The sequence below is a fragment of the Xiphophorus hellerii genome, chromosome 13 (assembly GCF_003331165.1).
Source record: "Xiphophorus hellerii strain 12219 chromosome 13, Xiphophorus_hellerii-4.1, whole genome shotgun sequence".
NCBI lineage: Eukaryota > Metazoa > Chordata > Actinopteri > Cyprinodontiformes > Poeciliidae > Xiphophorus > Xiphophorus hellerii.
Window position 1 is genome coordinate 19,932,264 of NC_045684.1, and position 24,521 is coordinate 19,956,784.

Sequence of the window (24,521 nt, forward strand, 5' to 3'; positions counted from 1 at the left end):
AATCACTTTATCACAGAGCTCAAATCGTCTAAACTTGTTTTTTTTTCTTTTTTTAGTTTACTTCAAAGGACTTCAGGGTTACCAGATCTCTTCCAATAGTGTATCTCTTAAAATGTGTCTTGAGTTGTAGATTCATGTCATAAGTGTGTAACCTGACAAATCTAACAATCAAGATGGATCAAAGTCTGGACATTTGGGATTTTACCACTTTTTTGCATCTGGATCACACTAGAACTGCTCCAGTCCCTAAAATACAACTCATAGACTCTTCAAACTTGGACTAGATTATTCTGCTCCAATAGCAGAATATTTAGAACCATGTTTGTGATTTGTGAAAATTAAAAAAAGGGTGATTTAGAATAGAATAGATAGAATAGAATAGATAGCATTTATTGTCATTGAACAGAATTCAACGAAATTTCCATTGCAGCTCCATTTCACCACGTTTTTTTATCTTGGTCACACAAGAACTGCTCTAATTTCAAATCTACAACACCTGGACTCTTCAAACCTAGATGAAATTATTCTCAACTAATAGCAGAATATTTAAAATATTTAAAATCCCATGTTTGGGATTCGTGAAACTTTTTTTCTGATTTGTGAAACTTCACTTAACAGACCGCTGCAGACGATCTTTCCTTCCAACAGCCATCACCATAATAACGTTTTGAAGAATTAATGAGTTACACCAACATTTAATTTTCCATTGGGATTAATAAAGTGGTTTTGAATTAGAATTGAATTTGAATTTAAAAAAAAAACACCATGGAACAAGTGTGAATAGTAATCTAAACTTTAGTGAAGTTTCACAAATCACGTAAGAGTTTCACAAATCCCAAACATGGACTAAAATATTCTGCTATTAGAGCAGAATAATCTAGTCCAGGTTTTGAAGTGTCTAGGACTCTAGGTGTTGTGGTTTTGGAATTAGAGCAGTTCTAATATGAGCTAGATGCAAAAAAAGAGTAAAAAATTGCATGTTTTGAAGTTTCACAAATCAGAACAAGGTTTCACAAATCCCAAACACGGTTCTAAATATTCTGCTATTAAAGCAGAATAATCCAGTCCAGGTTTGAAGAGTCTAGGTGTTGTAGTTTTTAAACTAGAGTCGATTAAAGATGCGGAAGGTAGTGAAAAATTAGGTGGAATCGCCCTTTAGCCATTTCCCGAATCGGAAACCAACTTCAGCTTCGTTCCCACCAGGCTGATTACGGGACAAATGGGTGTGCTGGTGTACAAATTATCCCCTCCTATCGACAGAGGTCGTCACTACTTTTCCCCATATCCCCGGCTTGTGGGAAATAAAAGTTCAGAGAAAAGGAAAGTGGTTTGTTGATTCTCTGAAGCATCGTGTGCTTCAGAGAAGCAGGTCTCACCGAGCTGTTAGTGGTTAACAGCCGAGCTGCAGTCCAGGCGGGGCAGAGCTGCAAGCCAGAGCCCTGAGCCACCTGGGTCCCGGTTGTTCACAAACACCGGATTAAGTCTCTGAAATTGAAGAGAACGAAGGTAGGAATTGTTTAACTGCATAAGGTCTATGTAATTTCGAATTTTGAACTCTGAAATATTAATATTTTGTTTTATCAACTCCGAATAATCGGCTTATACCGCGAGGCGCTGAGTCTTTAATTAGTTTTAACTGGCAGGTTTGACTCAGGACCCTATATCTTGAAGCAGTGCAACGTTTATATCTTACATTGACTTTAGTTTTGGTTGTGGTCTTCTGACTAAAATTTAAATTGGATAGTCTAATCAACTGTTTGTTCCTTTATTTACTTATTTATTTTTTTTATATAAATTAATCAAATTCTTGAAGAAAATTCTGATCTGGATGTGTTGCCAAAATGTTTGACTGTACACATGAAGTTGTTGCAAACGTGTATTAATAATTAATTTGGTAAATCCCTCTGATTCCTCAACCTGCTTATGCAACATGGTTAAGTTTTATGTTTTAATAGCTCGGTTACTGTGGTAAAGCAACTTCTGATTTACTTTGCAAAACGAGTACTACTAAAGATGTCCGATGTAACAGTGGTACTTGTACAAAGTCTGAAACCATGGCTTTAGAGGGGGACAATGTTTTGCAGTCTGAAGATGGATAGTCTTTTCTTGTCCTTAGTCAACTTCTGTTTTTTCTTTCAAATTGGACTTCCTGTTAAGAGATTCAGTGTTTTCATAACTATAGCACATAAAAATGACGCCGGAGTCTTCTAGGTTTTAATTGGGTTGTAATTTTGAATATTGCAAGGTTAGCTCTGTTTTTTTGTTTGTTTGGTTTTTTTTTTAAATTAAACTCAAATGGCATCAAAATAAATGTTCCTGGTTTGTCACCGTTATGCAAGACAATCGACTGTCCCAACAAAGAGCTGTTTTTCCTCAACGTGAAGAAATTGTGCCATGAACTGACAATTAACTCAACATGAGGACAGTAATGCTGTCCTGCAGAAAGATTACTGGATCGGTTTGTGACTTCATGCGGTAGTTTTGCAGAGCACATCTACAGATTAGACATGGACTGACAATGTTTGGTTCTATTGATCAGTTCTGCTTGAGGCATGCCTCAAGTAATGTGTCTAAAAACACATGTTGGCAATGTGCAGAGGCCTGTATATGTGACTGGCCATGTGATGGGAGCAGTTGTGCAACAAATAGACCCACACACCCCGTCCTTAAGGGGTAGGCTACTCTTGGAGATATTCAAAGATCTTTAAAGTGAGTCTCTAAAGGGATTTAGTTTATCCTAGGAACGTGAAGCTAATGGCTTGGTCAAGATGAGATAAGTGGACTTCTGTCTATAGCTCCGTTCTCAAACATCACTTCACTCCTTCTTCCAACGCTAGGTTCACATTTGGATTAGTTTAAACCAAAGCCCTCGATTATTTACACAGCAAAAGGAGGTGGCTGGGAAGTGACTTTCATGTGTGAAACCCATACTGGATGTTTCTTTAGAGTAACTGCTGGATATTAAAGTAAAAAAAAAAAATTGTATAAAGTGTTTTGAAGGAATGTTATTACTGGTCTTCTACTTGGAAGAAAAGTTGGATTTGCAATATAATTTTTTTTTTTTTACCTTCTATACAGAACTTGTACCAGTAATGGACAGTATTCTGGATAATTTCTCAAAAACTGTAAGTATTCAAATGTATTCTTCAAATCTTCAGAATCAGATTGAACTGAAGTACTGAAAATGGCCCCAGATGAAACCCCCCTATACCACCCTCTTTTTTTTTTTTTCCTTTCTTTTTTTTTTAACTTGGTGAGAAATTTGGATTCTCATTTTCCCACTGACTTTTTCAGGAATTTGTTAGCGTTTGTGTTCGAGATCCTAGACTCCACAAAGTTGACCCTTGGCACACTCATGTCGACTACGAGATCTGTTTACAAGCAAGTGTTTTTGACATAATATTGACCTGTGCTTTATTTTTGTCAGTAAGCCTGTTCGATCAGATAAGTGAACAAATATTTCTCTTTCAGACCAACAGCATGTGTTTTCGAAAGAACACTTCCTATGTGAGACGGCGTTACAGTGATTTCGTTTGGCTGCGTCACTGTCTGAAGGGGAATGCTCTGATCATGTACGTTTAAACTGAAGAATCTTGTATAAACTTGTATAAACTTCTAGATGCATGTAAAAATATTTCGTTTTCTGTGCAGAGAATTGCCCAAGTTGCCACCCTGGAATCCCTTCTTTAGTTTGAAGAACACAGAGCAAGTATCCAAAAGAATGAAGGGCCTGCAGGAGTTTCTAGAAAAGTTAGTAGTTCTATAAAAGTATTGTTTTTTTATGCTAACTGAGATGTTTCAATGCAGTTTTCTTTTTCCAGTGTTTTTCAGAGTCCCTTATTGTTATCAGATAGTCGGCTCCATCTTTTCCTCCAGTCAGAACTCGGTATCAGAAGGATTGAAAGGTGTGCTCTTGGTAAGACCAGGTACACTGTAGCTGAAGCTATTCAACAGTCCAGAAGCAGTTCAGAGGACAAGAGTTCTTCTGACTCGGACTGTGAGAGGTGAGATGTTCACAGTGGCTTACAAAAGTAATATGCTTTTTTTTTTTTTTTTTTTGACCTTGAGATTTTCTTTAATATTTAATACTTAAATGGGCTGTTAATGAAAAAGTAAGTCACTTAAGATTATGTGAATTACACAAAAGATGATTAGGACCATTAATAAATTACTTTCTTCAGATTTCTGCCTTGTTTTTTTTTTTTTCAATTTTCAATGTTTATTAAATCCTTCAACAATTAAGCATACAGTGAAACCGATGTTGACAATATCGGTATTGTAAAGTACCGTATACAACATTAAGTAGTTATACAGAGAAGTATCTGAGTTTTAACATTTTCCCCGCTGAACTCCCCCGTTCCTCCCGTACTTCCCCCACCCCAGCCAACAAAAGGAGCTAAAGCAAAAGAAAATATATAAAAATAAAATAAAATAATGTAAACAAAAAGTTCAAACACACTGTTTCTTTTATCCTGGACCAATAGTGTTTGAGCCTTATCTCTCTGGTTTTAAGAATGGTTCCCACGTACTCTGATACGCCTCAATCTGACCGTTTATCTTGTGGATGAGTCGTTCGTAAGAGGCGGTTTCTAAAAGTGCCGCATACCATTCTGTATAGGTAGGGATATTTTGACCTTTCTAGTGTCTTAATATAACTCGCTTTGCTGTGGTGAGGGCAATTTTTAACCATTTTGCTTCCTTTGTTCCTATTCCGACCTTATAATCTAAGAAGTTAAGAAGTCCCAATGTAGGTGTCAAGAATAAGTTGGAGTTAAGTGTGCTGTTAATTTTTCCCATAACCTCCTGCCAATAAGAGATTAGATTCGGACACATAAGGAACATATGAAGCATGTCTCCCGGACTTTGTTTACATCGCCAGCAAATATCAGAGTTACTTATTCTAGCTCTAAATAATTTAACTGGTGTCCAATATAATCGATTCAAAATTTTGAACTGTTTGAATTTGGAGCGCGCATCTCTCATGGGTTTTAACATTTGTTTGACTGTTGCACCCCTCTGTTCCTCTGTGAACTTTTTGTTTCATTCTGATTCCCATAGCTTTTTAAGTCCTGTATTAATGTTACAAGTGTTCTCAATCAGATAGTTATAAATATGACTTACTCGTCTTGGGGAATCTTTCGTTTTATTAAACATAGCGTATATTGGTGATTCCGTGGGTATGGTTCCCTCAGGATTCTTTAATTTTGTGAGGCAGTCCCTAATTTGTAGGAACTTCCAGAAATCTTTGTGGTTTAGATTGTATAATTCTTGAAGTTGTTGAAATGACAGTAAGCTACCATTTTGGCAGAAGCAGTTTATACTGTCAGTCCCTTTTGTATGCCAATTCCTCCAAAAGATCATTTTTCCCTCTATTTTTATTTTTGGCTTATTCCACACTGAGGCTGTTCCTTGAGTGAAGGGACAGGTGTTTGCTTTTTTATGTAAATGCTACCAAACGTTTTTAGTGTGGTTGACAATTGGATTGGATTTAACTCCATCATTTGGATGTTGGGATAGATAATCAAAAGCTTTAAATGGAGCATTTATTTCACTTTCCAAGTTCACCCAGGTCGGATTATTGTGGTTGTTTAACATAAGTGATGTTATTTGTGCGCTTATAAAAGCTTCCTGATAAAGTTGCATGTTGGGTAGTCGTAATCCTCCATATTCTATTTTAGTTTGGAGTTTTAGGGCAGACATTTTAGTTTTCCCCCTCCCAAATAAAGCTGTTTATCATTTTGTCCAGGGTTTTAAATATAGAGTGTGGGATTTTAAGAGGTAGTAAACTGAATAGGTAATTTAATTTCGGTGTAATAATCATTTTAATGACCTGGACTCTGCCCCACAGCGATATTTGTAAAAGTAATATGCTTTGAACTTTTTTTATATTCACATCAGTCACAACGTTCAATGTGCAGTTGTCGTTTGGATTGTGGTGGACGAATGTAAAATATCACACAGTTGTTGAAATTGAATGTGGTTTTATTTATTGAACAGTCTGTATTTTTCTGTGCAGAATTCAGTCTTGAAGACAAATATTTTAAATGTTAAAGTTGAATCTTGTGACGGTGCTCTGGTTTAAACATCAGTGTCCTCTCTGACCTTTCTACTGTCACTTGGTCTTCATGATGCCTGTTCAGTTTTCTATGAAGTCTCTGAGGTATTTACAGAACAGCCAGATTTATACTCTGCTTAATTTGTACTGTTACTATTTCTATAGATCCAGCAGGCATCTGTTTGCACTGGCTTTTATTTAGTGGGGAGAGAGGAGTTGTGTACACTTGAAGTTCATTCTTTGTAGTTGTAACATGACTAAATCTAAAGAATCAAATACATTTGACTAAACTTTGTAGCTTGTGCAATTTAGATGCTAATTTTGCAATTTTTTTCATTGTCCAGCTCTGCATCTTCAGATCTGGGATTGAGCATCGATGCTATGGCTCGAGACAGTCCGGTCCCTTTTCATCATTCAAATGAAAGAGACCCCTAATTGAGGATTCTCCTTTCCATATCATGCACAGTAGTTGTATTAAAACCTGCATTACCTTCCCTCAGATTATAAATTGGTGTAACTGCCTGTTGGCGATAGTCTTTGAAGTCTTGGTATGTTTGACCAGAAAAGTGCAAAAAAAAATTTTATGTTCAGTGTCCTGCTTGGACCATTTTATTTTACCTCATTGTACTCAAAGACCTTTGTCACTTAAATGGTATGTTTGCGAGGAGGAAGTTTGATATACATTTTTTTAAAAACTATATAACATGTATGTTACGGAGAACTCTTAAAAATTTCAGATGCATTTTGTTATTGCTTCAGTGTTGCACTGTATAGTAAGCAAGATTTGAATTGTTTTAATATTTGAATTGTATTATTAATGCAATATATTAATAATACAATATATAAAATATGTTTTAACCAATCAGATGTTATGGTTAAAGAATAAACAAATTGTCTTTGAAAAATTGTTGTGGATTTTTATATGCATATTCTTTTTTTACTTGCCAAAGTTTAGATTTGCTTTTCGCAAGACGATGGTACATGTTTGCATTGTGCCAACACTCCAGTAGAGGGAGTGTAGACAGCATCTTAAACTGAAACAGTTGGCTGTTCAGAAATGAAGGCCATATGCATTGCAGAACATTAACATCCTCTCGCCCTCTATGTAAGGGAATATTTCTGCAGTTTTAGGAAAACTTGGTGGCCTTATACCTAAATAATTTGATTGGAAGACGGACTTAAAATAGCCAGAGTATGCGTGCACATATTAAAGTTTGATTTGAGATTTTCATCTCCAGTTATGTAGCCTGAACCCCAAGATGCAAGTTTGAGCAGCAGTTCTTGCATGTATTGCTTTTACATCCTCCTATGTGGCTATAAGATAAAAAATTATGTCCAGACCTCTGGGCAGTGGTGAGAAATGGCCCTGACAAATCTGATTTCTAGCCTAGCAATTATTTGAAGTTACTGAAACTCCACTGAGAAAGTAAAATGCATCTAAAAGGTTCAGTAATACTTGTGTCATTTGTGATACATTAATGTCTTGAAGGTTTCCTGACATTAATGTTAGAACATTTCTAACATTTTCAGTGTGGGGTTGATGCTTCAATAAAATTTAGGACATTTTGCACATTAACATTTGTCAGCACTTGTGTACTTGGTCACGTTGTTGTATGCCTGTCCAATTTCTGGCTGTTGAAAGGAGATGTTTGTTACATTTCAAATATTCTAGATGAGATCGGTCGAACTAGTCAAGACTACTTTTGAACTTCAAACTTTCCCAGGATGCAACAGTACCTGACACCCTTTTTAAATTGGAGGAACCAATTGCTCATTACAGAAGACAGCAGCTGCCCCCACCAACCAACCACTGGACAGGACATGAGGATGCTCCCCCCACCTACATTAAACCTGGCCCGTCCTGTCTCTGTTCTTCTTTCCTCTGGATCACACCATCTCCCTGTGCGCACAGGCCATAATGAAGCTGTCAGCGACTTCACACACCAGCCGCTGAGCTGTTTTTCACACTGCAAACACTGTTGCGTACGTACGCGCAACACTGACAGTTGTGAAAGCACACGAGCGAAAGCTGTGCATGAGTGAACATTTTCTCTCCTCTCCTCATCTTGTTGTCATCCGCCCCCCGCTCCAGTCCCACTGGTTTGTGTTTGGAGCTCTCAATCTGTTTGCTGTTAAGGCTGACCTTATCAGTGTACACCCCTTGACAAGCATACAGTTATGACACACACAGTTTGGTTCAGAGCGGGTCAATTTTTCTGCAAAAATGAAATGCAGCTGAAAGCGTTTGCATCTGGTGTGTGTGTGGGGGGGTGTGCGTGTGGGTGTGTGTGTGGGTGTGTGTGTGTGTGCACATCTGCAGTTTTGAAGGAAGGGAGTATGGAGGAAGGGGGAGCGGGGGGGACCAACCAGCATTTGGATATTGAGTATTCACGGTACATGTCTATTTCAGCTTGGTAATTTATAACTCAATTTCCAGTGTGCATTGATGCGCTTCATACCTCAAAAACACCAAACAAAGCCCAAACCCAATTGTATTTGAAAGCAATTAGGGTGTCCACTGGGTTGTGAACGGTCCACGTTGCGATGGCTCTGGGCCCGTGTGATATTTAATTGTTAATTTTCTATCACATTAGTCAACTTCAGTGCGTTTGGACAGGTGACCAAGAGTCTTGTACGTAACACACTCGCTGCTTTTTAATGGCGGGGATACTTCTGTGCGTAGGAGGGGAAAGGTGATGTATGTGCAGAGTTAAATGACAGGACTGGTATATCATATTTACAGCTGCTTTACTGTCACAAAACTCTTAATGCTTTTCAATATACGTGGGTGACCGTCAATATTGGTTTAAGTTTATGAGTGTAAATTATTAGCTCATTTAGTCTCTCACCTGACGGCGCCACAGGGGAATGGACTCACCTCCTTGACCGTACAAAAGCCAACAATGGTAAAATCCATACCAGCAATTAGCCTGCGTAGCTCTCACCCTGCCCCTGCACTCACTTCCACACCCATTTTTCTACTTCTCTCACTTTTTCCCTCTGTTCTCCTCATCATCTCCCTGTAGGCCACAAGTTAATTACCTGTACTCTTTTGTAGTTGGGAGGCTATTTTTTATTTATTTATTTTTTTTGCTCTTTTTTCTGCTGATGCTGCACACCCTGACTCCCTGTGCGTCAGATGTTGGGCTGTTGAGAAAGTACGTAGGCTTCTGTCTAGAGCTTGAGGATTTCTATGGGCTTTTTTTTTTTGTATGGCCAAAGAAGCAATCCTCCATAATTTATCATAAACAATCTGAAGGATGAATCTCACACTCTAAAGGGAATATCGTATTACCCAGCTGTAGTTCAGCTGGGGAAGTCATCATCAGATTTAAACTTATACTCAAGTACAATAAAACAAAATTAGGTTCAGTGTCTGGATATTCGAATTTGAGAAAGATTGTAAATACACATATATATAAAAAACTAAAATGTATTGTATTATTGACCCAAAATCTATTTCCTCTTTACAATTTTTTTCTATTATCAGAGAAAAAAATGTAAAGATCCTGAAACAGACTGCTGCTTTCATACAAAAACATATATCATCTAATGTTTTGTAACCTATAATAGTTTGAAAAAATAAAATGTGTTGCATTTAACAGTTATCTAATTCAGCAATCAACTTTCTGACCAGTGTATGATGACCACAGTATATAGAGATTTCTGTGATGAACTGGCAAAATTAAGAAACACTCAGTCAGTAAATTAATAAATCTTCATTTGTAGAGCAGTTCTCACACACAATCACGCACGCACGCACACACCCCTACACACAAAGGTAAAATCAGCACAAAAGAAAGTTTTTAATCCAAAAAAGGAGCCACTTGTGTGTCCCCTCCCACTTCTGAAATCAAAATCCCATTTTATTTCTTAAAGACCCAGCATTTTGTTTATGTAACGGTGTGACCGAATTTAGTTTTTTCTACTTAAGCATAAATTTAAATCTGCTGATGACTTCCCCAGCTGAACTACAGCTGGGTAATAAGATATTCCCTCTAGTGTGAGAATTACATGTGCTGATCTCTATGTCCGGTTCCCAGAGATACAACTAGTGTAAGGAATGTTAGCACTTTTATTGTGGTTCAGAGGTGATGTATTAAAGAGATGTATCAAGAGTTCAATCTTCTCCCTTAGCTCCCAGCGAGCCTCTGTGGAGAGACTGACTGCTCCTTCCATACAAAACACATACATTATCAAATGTTTTGGAACCGTCTTACCCTGAAAACTTAGTACAGTTTGAAAAAATAAATTGTATTCCACTTAATACAATAGGAGAACCTTCCAGAAGGACAACCATCTCTGCAGCAATCCACCAATCAGGCCTCTATAGGATAGTGACAAGACGAAAGCCACTCCTTAATAAAAGACACATGGCAGCCAGAGTCTAGACTTGAATACAGGTGAACATCTAAAAGGTGAGAAATCTGAAAATGGCTGCATGGAGGTCTCCCATCCAACCTGATGGGGCTGGAGAAGTACTGGAAAGAGTGGGCCAAACTGCCTAGAGATTGGTGAGCAAAGCCTGTGACATCACATTCAAAAGGACTTTGGATTGTAAAAGCTGCCAAATACGTATAAACACGGTATCAAGCAAAGGCTGCGAATACTTGCTTGAATGTGATGTCTTGGTTTTCTATTTCTAATTCATTTGCAAAACACAAACATTTTCCAACATTGTCATAATGGTGTATACTGTATTTGAAGAAAGAGATTAATTTAATCCAATTTGGAGTAAGGCTGGGACATAGTAAAATGGGAAAGACATTGACTAGTTCTAGAAGGCCATGGGAAAAAAATAGCTTTGTAGGGTAAAGTTCAAATCAGGAGAAAGGCACCTGTGTGTGCACTGTGCAGTTATGTGTTGTTTTGGGGTCAAAAGTCATCAAGTCTATTGTCTTTTGGATAATTCCGTCTTAAGTGTAATTGCACAAGCTATCATTTAAAGTCAATGGGTCTCCCTCCACAAACACCGCCACCACATGCCTAAAACATACACATGCCAAGGTTTTGCACTCACTCCGCACATCACAGACCGTTTAGCAGCTAAAATATGACCCATGCACAGATAAATGTCAGCGGGCCATCTATCTGAGAGTGTTAAAAGTCGGCTAATGGAGATGACATATTAGCGGCCCAAATGACTGCCATAAAAAGAAGCGCCCTCCATACCTCGCGGCTGTGCCTGGCCACTGTGACGGCAGTCAGACGCAGCAGCGGTCTGTTCGGAGTGGAGGGTGAGCTCATATCTGGATCTTTTGATTCAATAAATTGTGTGGGTTCGGCTGTGAGGCTCTGTGATTGGGAGATGGATGTGACATATTTAATTGAGGGCTCCCACTTTCACGTTGTATTACACATTTCCCATATAAAACTCTCACTGTAATCCCAATAACCTCTCACCTTTGACTCTTCACCCAGAAATTATTAGCCGGGCTGGCTTTACTGTTGCCATTTGAGTCAGTGGCAAGACTTGCTTTCAAATCAATATCCCCCTCTTCAACCTCGACTTGAAGATCCTCCACAGGTACGCGATTGCCCTCTGATACTTCACCCCCCAACCCCCCTTTCCATCTCTTTATTAATTACCCCTCTCCAGCCATGCGTGTCTTTCTCTCTCTGAGTGAATGGAGCAGTTGTAATTGCTTCTCTCTGGAGCAGTTAGAAGCGACACAAAGGAACCGTATAGAAAACCACATTTGCATTCGAGATGAGCCGAGATGGAGAGAAGGGGAGGGAGTGCTGCCCTCCTGCCCCACACCGAACGGCTCCTCTTACGCTCTACCTTTTCCCCCCTTTTTTCCTCTCCATCCCTTGCTCCTCTCATCTATTGTCTCCCTCCCTTCCCTTCCATCTTATCAACTCCCACCACCACCTCCCCCGGCCTCCTCCCTTGCGCAGCATGCCTCCCCTTGCATTGTCTTTCCAGAGAGTTCCAAGGTCGACGGGAGCTTGCTCATCAGAGCAGGGTTTTGTAGGGCTCAGTGTTGGTACGGGTGAGCTAATTTCTGTAGGGGTGTGCGTGCGTGTGCATGATTCTCCTCATGTGTACATGTGTTTGTCTACATTCCGAGGCATGCAGGAGTGTGCTTCTGTGTATAAAAAAAGAAAATTGTGGTTGTATTTCTAATGGCTGTTAAAGAAGACGTAGGGGTAAGGGTGGCTGTAATTAATAACTCAAAACCTCAGAATTGCACTTTTTTACAACCACCAATATCTCACAACCTCTCAGCCCTCCGACATCACTCTCACTCACTCCTGTGGAGGACGCACATACACAAGACGTAAACAAACACACAACTCCTGAGGGCTCTTCTTTTCCAGCTTGATAAGCATTTCTCGCTTGTTTCAGCGTTTTGATCAATACACTTAAAAACGCCAAAGCTAGCATAATTAGGCCTGAGATGGCTCCCGCCGTGACTGAATGGGCTCCACCTGGGGAGGCGCTCACCATTATCATCATCGCCCCGTGGATGCGTGCGCGCATGTGTGCTCATTCCCCGCTCTCAGTGTGATCTAATAGAATTGACAAAGTGCGCATCAGGACGTAGATTAAAGTAGAACTCGGAGCTATAGGTTAATTTTAGCAGGTGATGGAGTTCCCCCATCCACTGCGCTCTCCCTCACCTCCATCTTCGTTCACCATAATCATTTGGAACAACTTTAACAATGCATCTCTGCCAGTGTGTGGCTCATTTCAATATGTTGTAGGCCACCTCAATCATTTTTTATTGGTTTATTTACTCAGAACGATACATGGATGGGGGCCAGAGTGATCATAAATTGCCCACAATTGCCATTATGCACACAGAAGTGGCTCTCCTTTGTGCTACAATTCAGGGTCAAGATCTTTGTAAAATCCATCTTAGACAGTAAAGAAAGCTTTTAGGTACTTGGTGAAGGCTCACTCTCCGACTGATGTTCCATTTTTGATCTTCATCCCCACAATAAATCTATCAGGGGTAACGATGTCCATTTCATAGGTTATTCTCCCCCCCCTTGTTGCTTATCTACATTAAACCTAGATGTAATGAAGTAGTGTAAGGTTCCATGTGACATTTCAGTTATTCTGTATACTTTAATTCCCTGTTAAAGGATTCGTAATCCTTGAACTTTTTCATATTTTGCTATATTGAAACTTTCAATTTTTTTAGTGGAATTGTAGGAGACAGAATAGCACAAAGTAACTCGCATCTACCTTGAGAAAGCGTGTAGCTAACAAGCTGTGTGTAATTTAGCTTTAAATATAAATACGAAACTTCTGAGTAGGTCTAGGAAGTTTGTGAGAGAGCATTAGTGAGCAATCACGTAGACAGAAAAATAAAGCAGACAGGTCGGAGGATGAAGTTGTGAAGGTGAAAGCAAGGTTGGGTTATAAAATATAAAACAATATCCCAGACTCTTCACTGAGCACTGTTTCCTCTATCATACAGAGTGAAAGAGTGTTTGCAGTACAACAACAAACCTACCAAGACATCGATGCCCACCTAAACAGATAGGCCTTGCAGAGATCAGGTAGGAGAATCTGTTGTCAGGACAACTACTACTTGAGCACTCAACAAATTTGGTCTCTAAGGAAAGAACAAAAATGAAGTCATTATGAAGAGAAAACTATATAAAAAAATTCTGTTTAACGTTTAAAAGTGCTCCTATCATAAAACCCAAACTGAGTTTTTTAGCCTGTATGCAATATACCATGTACAACAGGAAAATAACACCACCCATCACCCTCAACACACCACCCCTACTGTTAAACACAGAGGCAACAGTATCATGCTGTGGAAGGGCTTTTATTCAGCATAGATTGCCAGAATCGACTGAAAGATGGATGAAAAAAAAAAACTCTTGTGGTGGCAAAGGAGTTAAGTCTTATGCAGAGGTTCACCATCCAGCAGTGAACATACAGACCCATTCAATAATATAGAACTTTATTGACAAAACAATTTATTTAGGAGCTTTATCACAAAACGAAACACATTATGGAGATCAATTACACACAGATGGATGTTTTGAGTCCGTTAATTGTGATGATTTTGTGCCGACACTTAATGAAAACACAACATATAAAATTTGAATATTACATCAGACCAATAAAAGAACAACTTTTAAAAACAGAAACGTGGGTTTAATGAAAAGTATGTTTAATAGCTGCTTAATTGATGTTATTTTCAAAAGGTACTGACAAAAGGTACTGATATTCTGAAAAGTGAGACTCACCAGCATGTAGATTCTAATTTATTGAATGTGACTGCAGCCAGAGTCTGTTCAAGGCACATTCATGCATTAGAATGGCCCAGTCAAAGTCCAGACCACGATGCAATCGAGTTTCTGTGTTGCAAGGATCGACAGATACGATGTATCCAGATTTTCCAGAGAACGAATGGGCAGCATTATCTGAAAAACAGGTGCACTCCCGCACCAAAAGACTTGTAACTATAATTGCAGAGAACGCTGATTCCCCAAAGTATTGACTTGGGCCAGGGCCGCTTGGTGCGGGGAGCTCAATACAAATGCATACTGTATTTGCATTTGCAGAATTTTCAAATTTTTATCACAGATCACATGAAATCCTGATAGAGCGCACATAAAAAAATGTGACAAAGTCGAAATGGTATGAATACTTTCTTGAAGCGCTACATTTCTTTCAGTCTTTCAGTTTGCGAAACCGATGAAAGAATGATGGAACGGATGACAGAAGCAGGGCTACAGTGTTAGCCTGGCTCTCCCTTTAAAGACCAAACACAGAAAGGAGACGTCTCAATTCTGATCACAGCCAACAAAGAGCTTTACATGATATGTGGCTGAGAGGGGATGTGTGTTAGGAGGATTGTACAGGTGTCCGTGGGGGGGGGAGAGAGAGAGAGAGCCATCCAAACTACTGCTGTTTGGGAGTGGAGGGAGGTGAAGAGGGGCTACACACCGTGCAAGTGTCCACAAGCAATTTGTGTGCGTTTGTGTGTCCGTGTGTGTGTGTGTGTGCACGAAGCAGTGTGGGAGGAGGATTTAGACCCATCATAAAGGAATTCTCCCCCCTCCCCTCCCTCCAGCCCGTAGCTCATCCCGACACTTTTATGCCTTTTTATTTTCAGGCCCATTGCAGCCAAGCCCGGAGATGTGATTTATACTGGCTGGCAGCATGGGCACTGCAGCAAGAAAGACAGATGGAAGGAGGGAGCTGAGGAGGAGGCGGTGGTGGCGGTGGTGGGGAAGGGAGTGGAAGAGAAGAGGGTTATAGGGAGCTGCTGAGGGAAAGAGGGGATAGAGGGGATGTAACGGTGTGTGCGTGAGGGGTGGTTTGTTATTAAAAAAGAGATATGAGGAGGATAGGGAAAAGAAAAAGAAGACAGAGAGAGGGGGGGAAGAGGAGCAGAAAGTAGGAAAAGACGAGGAGAAGCTTTCCTCACGTCTCCCTCACCTCCTGTCACATCCTAACCTCTACATTTCTCTCCCTCTAATGAGTTATTGGCCCTGTCGGACTCAGGAAGAGAAGCCCCATCTCTCCACCACACTGGCGCCCTGACAGCGATAATCCCCTCCATTCCCCCTCTATCCTATTCTTCAACTACCTGCCCCGCACCCCACACACACACTCTACCCCAGGAACCAGGACACACCTCCGCCCCCCCCACTTCCCTCGTTTCTGCCTAAGGTATGTGAAATATTCATGACACTCCTATTGATTGGGATGGGAAATATTGGGAGGAGGCAAAAAAAAAAAAGAATGGGGTAGGGGGCTCGGGGGGATCATTTGACAGGCTCAGGTCTGAGGCATCGAACGAGACGAGGAGGCCGCCGCCCACAAAGAGACAGCTCACTTACAGGGAACATGGGCCGAGTGGAGACGGGGAGGAGGACGAGAGACAGGTAGACAGAGGTGGCGGACAGAGGTGGCAGGGTTGTGAAATGGGGGGCAGGAGAGAGCCTAGGAGGTGGAGCTTTGGTTGGGGTGCCTTGATACCACATACAGGTGAATGCTTCGGGTGTGTGTGTGGGGGTGTGGGGGTGTGTGCGTGTGTGCGTGCGTGCGTGAGTGAGACACCTGCCTCCCTGGCTGTGTGGCAGTTGTACAGTCTGTACGCTGTAACATCTCTCTCTGTCACCCAGCCGCCTGAGAGGAGATGAGCTGCCATGCCGACTGTCGTTCATCCATCACAAAAGACAGCACACACACACACACCCATTCACCGGTTCACCCCAACACACAGTCGCATTCTTTCAAGAAAACACAGCCACTTATTTTGCCCCCATCTACATTTCCACTTAGGCAAAACATCCTTGTGGTCTCTGCAGATACATTTTTCTCTCTTAATGACTCATTTGCCTCGATTCATGCCCTTAATAGGCAAAAGAGGCTGTTTAGCAGGGGCGCTGTCACAAATTAAACCAAGACACTCTGGGGCACAATATCTGAATGCAAAAAGAAAAGGCCAGCCCAAACTGACCATTTTATAGTTTAAACTGGAAGTTTAAAAAAGACATGACTTTTTCTTAGGACACGTTAAATCAAACTTAACTTTTCTTGTTTTAGACTAGTTAGAATTACCAGAATGATTTCCGTTTGGTAAATACCAGAACAATGGGAGAATTTAAACTTTTTTCTTTTTAAGTTCAAAAGAAGTTCACATCTATTTCCCACTATCTTATGTTGGGTCATGCGCTTTCATCATTGTTCAACAAGCTTCTCCCAGCAGTTTGCTGGAATTTTGACCAATTTCTCCAGACAAAACTGCTTTGACTTTGTCAGATTTGTTGTTCACTTTGCACACAGCTTTTCAGATCTGCCTACAACTTTTCTCCAAGTCGTGGCTTTGTGATGCCCTCTCCAAAAACAACATTTCTTGTCTTTTAAACAATGTAAAACTGATTTAGGCCAATGTAGAAGACCCACTTGTGTTTTGAGGTTTAACTTCCGGCGTCTTGAGATGCCGCTTTAACATTTCAACAAAAGTTTCTTTCTTTGTGATGCTTCCTCTGCTTTGTGAAGTGCACCAGCCCCTTCGCCCATAAAACATCTAATCAACACAATAAATCACATCTAGTCCATTTCGAATTTGCCCCAATCCATGTCAGACCTGTCTAACTTGAGGCATCCTGCATAAAATCAGAATAAAACCAAAATGTTATCTCAAGCACTTTTCCACATTGCTGTAATCTGCTCCCTCAACGAGGGTCAGTTGTAACATCAGTGGAGGTTAATTATAACAATAATAAAAAGTGCTCATTTTCTAATTAAATGCTAATTACTTTTGTCATCAACTTTAATGGGGTCATTTGTAATGTCTCAACAACAAAAGCATGCGTGCTGCATGCCTCCGTGAGCGCCGGAAAAACAGGGCACACGTGACAGCCGTGCTTGTGTGTATTTAACCACAGTGCAAATAAAAACAGCATGACTCAAATTAGAATTGCGGGTAACTGGTGTATCCTTTAAATGCGGTGGCAGGGGAAATGACGATTCATCTAAATACGCTCTCTGCACAAACATGGCAGCCTATAGCAAACATTTACGGGAGAGTTTCTTAATTAAGAAATATCCCTGCCTTTTAGAGCAGCTTCCTAAATTTGCTTGAAAGAGGGACTGATTTACTAAAAAAAAAAAGATTTTCCTTTATATAAAAAAGAAACTGGATTAACTGTATTCAACTTATTTAGGGTTCCTGAGAGATACACTTCCACCACAGTCTGGAGTCTTTTACAGCCTTTAACAGGTTTTCCTCCAGGACAACCTTTCTTTACCTCCCTCTGTTCCCCCCATCAGATGTGGGTTTCCAGCGCCCATGTGCATCTTGAAGAAAAGCACCACCATGCGTCATTCCTTCACCCCCTTTGGGAGCCTCCCGTTGAGCTGGAGGAGATAGCTGAGGAGGGAAGGAAGGGAGGAAAAATGTCGAGAGTACCAAAGATCCAGCTTTCAGCACGGCTTACTTTCCGCTGCCTGATATCTACAAACAACTTTTACGCTAGAAAATAAATACTGGCAAATAAACCTGTCAGTACTTCCCTGCGCTGCCTCCATTTATTAATGGTATATTACCATAGCCCATAGCATTGAAAAATATCACTGATAATATCCGAGCTGTACAGAGGTTATAGTGCATGTCTTGAAACTGAACCACATTAACGTCGACAACTAACAGCCCAAAAATTATGAACAAAACATAAAGGTTTGGAGATGGCGTCTCTTTTTGACCCGCCCAAGCTATCATGAGCTTCCTCAAATAAATTAGTTTTCCAAATAACAATAAGTTAATCAATTAATGATCTTTTCAGCTGCGTTTTTCCACTTTCACTTTTTTAATGCCTCCTGTGCGGTAGCCATTAAAGCCATAGCATGTAATATAATTTGGTGAACAAATCAGTCTAAGTTATTATGCCACTCGTCACACTTCCTTTAAAAAATGAGTCATCCCAGTTGTAAAACACTGTCTTCCTCCTTCAGGCATTAGCTTAGCACTTTGTTTCTTTGTGGATGTCTTTGATTAACAATTTATTTTGTTCCTATGGTGACAGTACACCTCCAGTTACTGTCAAGTCCTGGAAACTCAGAACTTGTTTGTGTGTCTTACCTTTTTGTCTGCTCTTCTAAACGGACTGCTGACGGTTTTTCCTGTTTTCCCCCTGGCTTTAATTTTTGGAACTTTTCTTATCTTTGTTTCTCATATCTCGACCTGTTTCCTTGACAATTCACATCAGCAACAGTACACTCAGTGAATTTATTTATTTATTTTTTATTTGTGACTTTTTTTTGGCTTGTGGTAAAACCCATATAAAGTCAGTAGAGTCAGTTCAGACATTTAGTGTTCAGATGTGTTTTTCTCCTAGATTACATAACAGAAATAGCTTATCTAGGTAGGAATCAAACATCAGGTTCTGCCACCAGCTTCTTCCTGATAAATTGAGATTTCCTTTCCACTATCATCACAGGCATTCTCAGTATGAGCAATCACTGTGAAGTTAATAACGTAATGCTGTCAAATGTGGTCTATTGAAAAATACGTGTTCAGACAAAGGTATTGCTTTGTGAAGTATTCCACAGATAGAAACATTTTATAACTTGGGTTGAATTTGACCATATGCAACTGATTTTAAATGAGTTTATATAAGGGAAAATAATTGACTTTAGATCTGTGTATATAGACTGGATCTGTTTGTTTCTTTTCTTTTTTTTGAGTGCCTTGAGATAACACATGTTGCAAATTGGTGCTATATAGCTAAACTGAATATAGCAAGACTTGAAATTATAAAGTATTTACAAGCTTCTTTTGTGTGGTAGCAAAAACAATGATGAAGTGTAACATTTTTAATGAAAAGGAATATGTACCTCTTGATTGGATCGGAGATGCCATTTCCAGTCAAGAACATGGATGCACTAAATAGAAAATTTAAAATTTGCTTCCATCAACTTCAGGCAAAACTTGAGCAATTTAATTAACAAACATGACCAATTTTTGTCTTTGCTTGAATTAGCTGCAGAAGACAGAAGCCTTTAAATCAGCGACTTGAAGACGTATTCTTTGCACTACAAAAACTGGCAGCCTGCTAAAGTTAAATGCACTGGTTAAACTTAACTTGTTAAAATACAGATTTTGCGCAGAACATGAATTTATGAGTTTTCCATTAATTGTAAATGGACTTGACTGTTTTTGAACTTGTCAGCATTGATTTAACTCATGTCTGGAAGTTGGACTGATTCATAGTTTCAAAGCAGCTTTTAAAGAATTTAAAATTTATCATAGAATACCCTCTGAGTAAAACAGCGACTCAAAGAGTTGGAGAAAAATCCTACTACTTGGCCTGGTAGACTTTGGTTTATTCAACCACCAGTCTGATTTGATTTGAACCTCATTGAATTTTTAAAAAACTAATTGGTGATTGGTATAAGCAAAAGCCAATAAAACCTAGAGATACGACAGCTTCATCGATGCATCTCTAATTCTAACCATAAACATGCCCTTAAACTGCATTGTTTACAACCCATTACATGCATTGAGTTTTATTCTGTTAAGAGCAAATTGGCCCAGATTTGGAATATTTGTGCTTGTCTAATAGCCCTCCGCTCCCATCATGCACCGGCGTTTGTTTGAATGAACAAACACGTGCTGCGTTGTTTCTCCAGCCACTCATCGTCGTAGTTCCTAAAAGCCCTTATACTGCCACGATGAATTTGATAAATCCCCTTATCGCCCCGGGAGACAATTAAAGCGCATGTGACAGGGGTCCCTATCTCCGCTCTCCTCCTGTAGCGCTTCATTTAGAAGCCATTTGTCTCCGCTATGGATTTCCTATTTTTAATGGCGTGCGTATGCAGGCATCGGGGCCGTGCTGAATAATAGATGTCTTTCGCTTCCTATCGCTCCCTTTCATCCCCTCAGCCTCCCCATCTCTCCTTCTCCTCGTTCGCTTCTTCGTAGCAAGGGGCCCTGGGGGAAAGAGTCGGTGTCACTCTGGCAACCCAAGTTTGCGTTGCCTTTCGTGCTCTCCGGAATCTGGCAGGAGGCTATTTAATAACGCAGACAGGGCTTTTGGTGTACGCCAGCAGCAGACAGTAAACTGATATCAACGGGCACACGTTAACCCTCAGCAGCCGCCCCTTCCTCCCCTCCTCCCCGGTAAGAGACGTTTATCACAGAGAGCTGGGCCGCGGCTCGCTGAGGTGATATATCGCCCTGGCCGAGCGCGAATGAATAGACTAGTAATTATCCCGTTAAAAGGGTGGCCAGACAAAGAGGGAGCCTCGCTATAATTTAAATTGTTTTGTTTCCCCCTGCAGTCGAAGCCTGGCTCCCTGACTGACACGGCGGAATGGAAAAAGTGAGCCTATTTATAGCCTGAGACGCACAGCTAATTGTGGAATTTAATAAGGTTTCTGGAAGAGTGGATTGTGTAAAAGCCCAAAGGCTTGCACCTTCTTGCTTCTCTGCCCTCCTATCTCCTTCACATCTTCTTTCAGCACTCCAGCTTTGCGCTCATATTTCTCCACCTTGTCCTGTCCTCCCACCTTACCTTCTTTTGTTCCACCTTCTCTTCTTCTTCTCCTCCTTTTTTTTTGTATCCTCCTGACCTCCATGTCAATTTTTCTCCCCCTCCCTCCCCCAGTTAGCTTCTATCACGTGAAATCTACCTTAGACTAATACTCCTCTCAGTCCGACTGCGTGCCGCTGATTGTGTGATTCTCGACATGTCACAGTGGTTTAAGGTGTGCAAGGACCGTTGTGTGTGCGTGTACGTGCATGATTACAAGCTACGATACGTCCAAGTTGTGTGTGCTTGTGTGTGTGTTCACGTCTGGTCTCGTCTGGTGAGTGTAAGACAGGGGTAATTGAGCTCAGAGGGTTTTCTGTCTTTGGTGGCAGAGGGGAAATTGGAATCTTCAGAATCCATTAGAGAGGCCCTCTCACAGTAGGTGTGTACGTGTTTTGTGTGTCTGTTGCATCTTTGTGTATGTTGCACGTCCGCGCGTTTAGTGACAAAGAGACGCGGATGAAAAGCGGCAAGCATCTTGAGGGATAACACAAGAAGTGGAACAATGCCGGTTGACGGAAAAAATATATATGAAATTTAAAGTCGCAAATTATCTGGAAATGTCTTGCTTCCGTGCTCTATAGTGTGTGTGTCTCTGTGTGTGTTGAGTCCCAAGTGTGCATGCACAGGGTCTCTGCTTCTAACTGACTGAGTATCTTTATACACTGCAGGAGAAATGGGGAGGAAAAAAAAATGAAAGAAAAGGAAAGTAGGTGCAGAAAGAGAGAGGGGTAGGGGGGAACAGCAGGTAGCCAACAGCAGATGGTCTCTCGCTTCCTCCCTACAGAGCTATCACTCTCCTTCTCCTTCTCTCTGCTCTTCTGGCTTGTGCCGTTTCCTGCATCACATGTCATATAATGTATCATTTCACCTCGGCGTCCTTGGTCACGCACAGTATTTACTGTCTTGCGCTTACCACATTGCTAAACAGCCTTCTGTCGCTAAGGTTTATGGTTAATTGGTACAGGAAGGGTGTCCTAGGATAATAAACAAAGCCTGCATTTTTAATCAATATAATATCCGATTAAAATAAATAAGAGAATTTTGCCTTCAGAACCTGCTCTTACTTTTTCTATGGATCGCTGATGTACCGAAAAAAGTTCTAGTAGGTCAAGTTCTCTGATGACTGTAATGCTGTAATGATTTCACTGCTGTGTTTTTTTTGTTTTTTTTTTAAAGTATGGAGCTCCATTTAAAATAAGAATTTTATTGGGGTATTGTACCTGTAATGAAATTGTGTTCTCATTACGTTGAACAAGCCATTTAAATGCAAAGAGTCCCTGGTTGGTTGTGCTGTGCTGTCACGCAGTTATTGTACAGTAGTTCTCACACGGTGGGGCATACGGGACTCATTTTTAGTCTTCCGTTGCTGCAACTCTGACAGTTCTTTTGCACTGATCAGGCAGGACATTACGATCACTCGCTTGATAGTGCATTTGTTTGCCTTTTGCAGCTAAAAGAAAATTCCCTGACTCATCAAGAGATGGATGCCACGTCAAGATATGGATTCCACTCCAGCAGAACCGCATGTTCTCAAATTAAGAGAAGTTTCCCTTTAGTTGGCAAATCGTTGGATGTGTGAAATTGTCCCAAAAAAATCTTGGTATGCTGAAGTGTTAGGAGTTCCTTTCAGTGGAATTAAGAGACTAAGTCTAACCCCTGACAAACAGTTTCGCAACATAAACCCAGCTGGAAGAAATTTTATGACTACAATTTTACTGAGCTCCTCAAAGTGACCCATTCTTTCACAAATATTTATAGCAAAAGTGTGCATGTAGCATTGAAAGTGACTGAAACGACTTTCTTCGATGATATGAATTGGCGAGTAACTACTTTTGGCAATAAAGTCTTGCAGATATTCTTTGACTTATAGAGGTCAACGCACATCTTACCTTACTTTAAGTGGCATGTTCTCTTCTATTTACAAATTTAAAACTGTGGGCCAGCGAAATGACCCTTTGTGTCATATTTTATTTATACCACAGAGAAACAGGAAGTTATGAATTACTAATGAAAAGTTCCTAGACACTGATTCATAAAAAAATAAATAATTAAAATAAACAGTAAATTTGTGGTATTTGCAGCGATACGGACCACAATAGTTGAAGCAGTGGCGCAAAAAGTGGGTATGCAGGGTATGCAACGCATAGGGGCGCTGCACTAGAGGGGGCGCCAAAACCCCGTCTCGAAAAATGTTTTTTTCTTGTTGGCATTTTCTATAATTAACAGAATGAAATGATCAATAACAGGGGAACAGCACTGATTAGGCGCCCCTCTGCTCCTTCACCTCCCCTCCTGTCGCTCTCCCTTCCCATGCAGGTGGCTGTGCACGCGCCCCTAAGAGTACGCAGGCGCGTTTTTTTTTTTTTTTTAATTTTAGACTACCACTCGTAGTGCACTTGACAAAATGGAGCGGCAGAAAATAAAGCTGTCCGGGGCTCAAAACAGAAAAAGGAAAAGGGAGAAGGATAAAGATGTTGGCGGGATGAAAAAAAGCCTTTCAATGTGGTTGAAAGATAGTAGGTAAGTACCGTCCGTGTATTAGCAGGACAGGAGGGTTGTAAATAATCAAGTTAGCTAAAGCTAGCAGCTAGCCTAATACGGAATCGTCCCATATTTGCTGTTAAAAGTTGCCTCCCCTATTAAACCATTAAGGGACGCGATTTGTTTTGTATTTCTATGAATATCTGATACATAAACCTGTCACAGACACATAACCGCGCACTAAGTAAGAATGACCGAAATAAAACTCAGGAAATATTAACACAGGAAAGCTAAAGCTGTTGTGGCGGCAGTGCCCAGCTATGGTCCAACACTTAGCCCTCCTGGGTGCATTTTTTTCACTCATATGTATTATGGATTCTTTAATTAAAGATGAGTTGTTCAAGTTCATGTGTGTATCAGACAAATTAGTCATCAGAGTCACTAAAGCCCTTAAACTCAAAAAGGTTGGTGACCTATTTTACCAACCTTTTTGGCAGGGGGACACTTGAGTTTAAATGTCTTATTCAATACCACTACAGTGGTGTTGTGATGTATCTGATAAGTCAGATCAGATGTAATGTCCAATCAGTAACTGTTATCCAACAAGGAGATGATTTAAATTAAAGTTTAATTTCTATTGTAGTTTGACTGCTGTATTTTTTAAGCCTATTTAACACAAAATTTATGTCATTCAGCTGTGGTGGTGGAGAGAAAGAAGAGAAGATGATGAAAGAGGAAGAATCAGGACAGACAGGGGAAGGCAACAGGTTGGTCTAATGCAGGTGGAAGTGAGGGAGCAACTAGTCCATCTCAAGCACAAATTTTTAAACATTATTTTTAAAAACGGTAAGATCTGTAATTTTTACAACTAATAATGCTTTTTTGACCACATGACTTAGTGGAGAACACCACAGACAAGGGATGAAGGAGACAGACATGAGGTCAGTGATAGAGGAGACAA

The 24,521-nt window shown here is 40.4% G+C and overlaps 1 protein-coding gene across 2 annotated transcripts; it reads left to right on the forward strand.

The window, feature by feature from the left end:
• The first annotated feature begins 1,101 nt into the window (after positions 1-1,101).
• snx10a (sorting nexin 10a) lies at positions 1,102-23,177 on the forward strand. Of its 2 annotated transcripts, none has more exons than XM_032579808.1 (7): positions 1,102-1,506; positions 3,079-3,125; positions 3,295-3,381; positions 3,472-3,572; positions 3,652-3,750; positions 3,822-4,004; positions 22,530-23,177. In XM_032579808.1, the coding sequence occupies exons 2-7, from the start codon at positions 3,093-3,095 to the stop codon at positions 22,531-22,533; spliced, it is 507 nt and encodes a 168-aa protein (XP_032435699.1). In that variant the 5' UTR covers positions 1,102-1,506; positions 3,079-3,092; the 3' UTR covers positions 22,534-23,177. The 2 variants fall into 2 exon arrangements, with proteins under 2 accessions (XP_032435699.1, XP_032435698.1); XM_032579807.1 differs by lacking the exon at positions 22,530-23,177 and adding an exon at positions 6,400-6,743 and having other exon boundaries at positions 1,103-1,506.
• Positions 23,178-24,521: the final 1,344 nt, after the last annotated feature.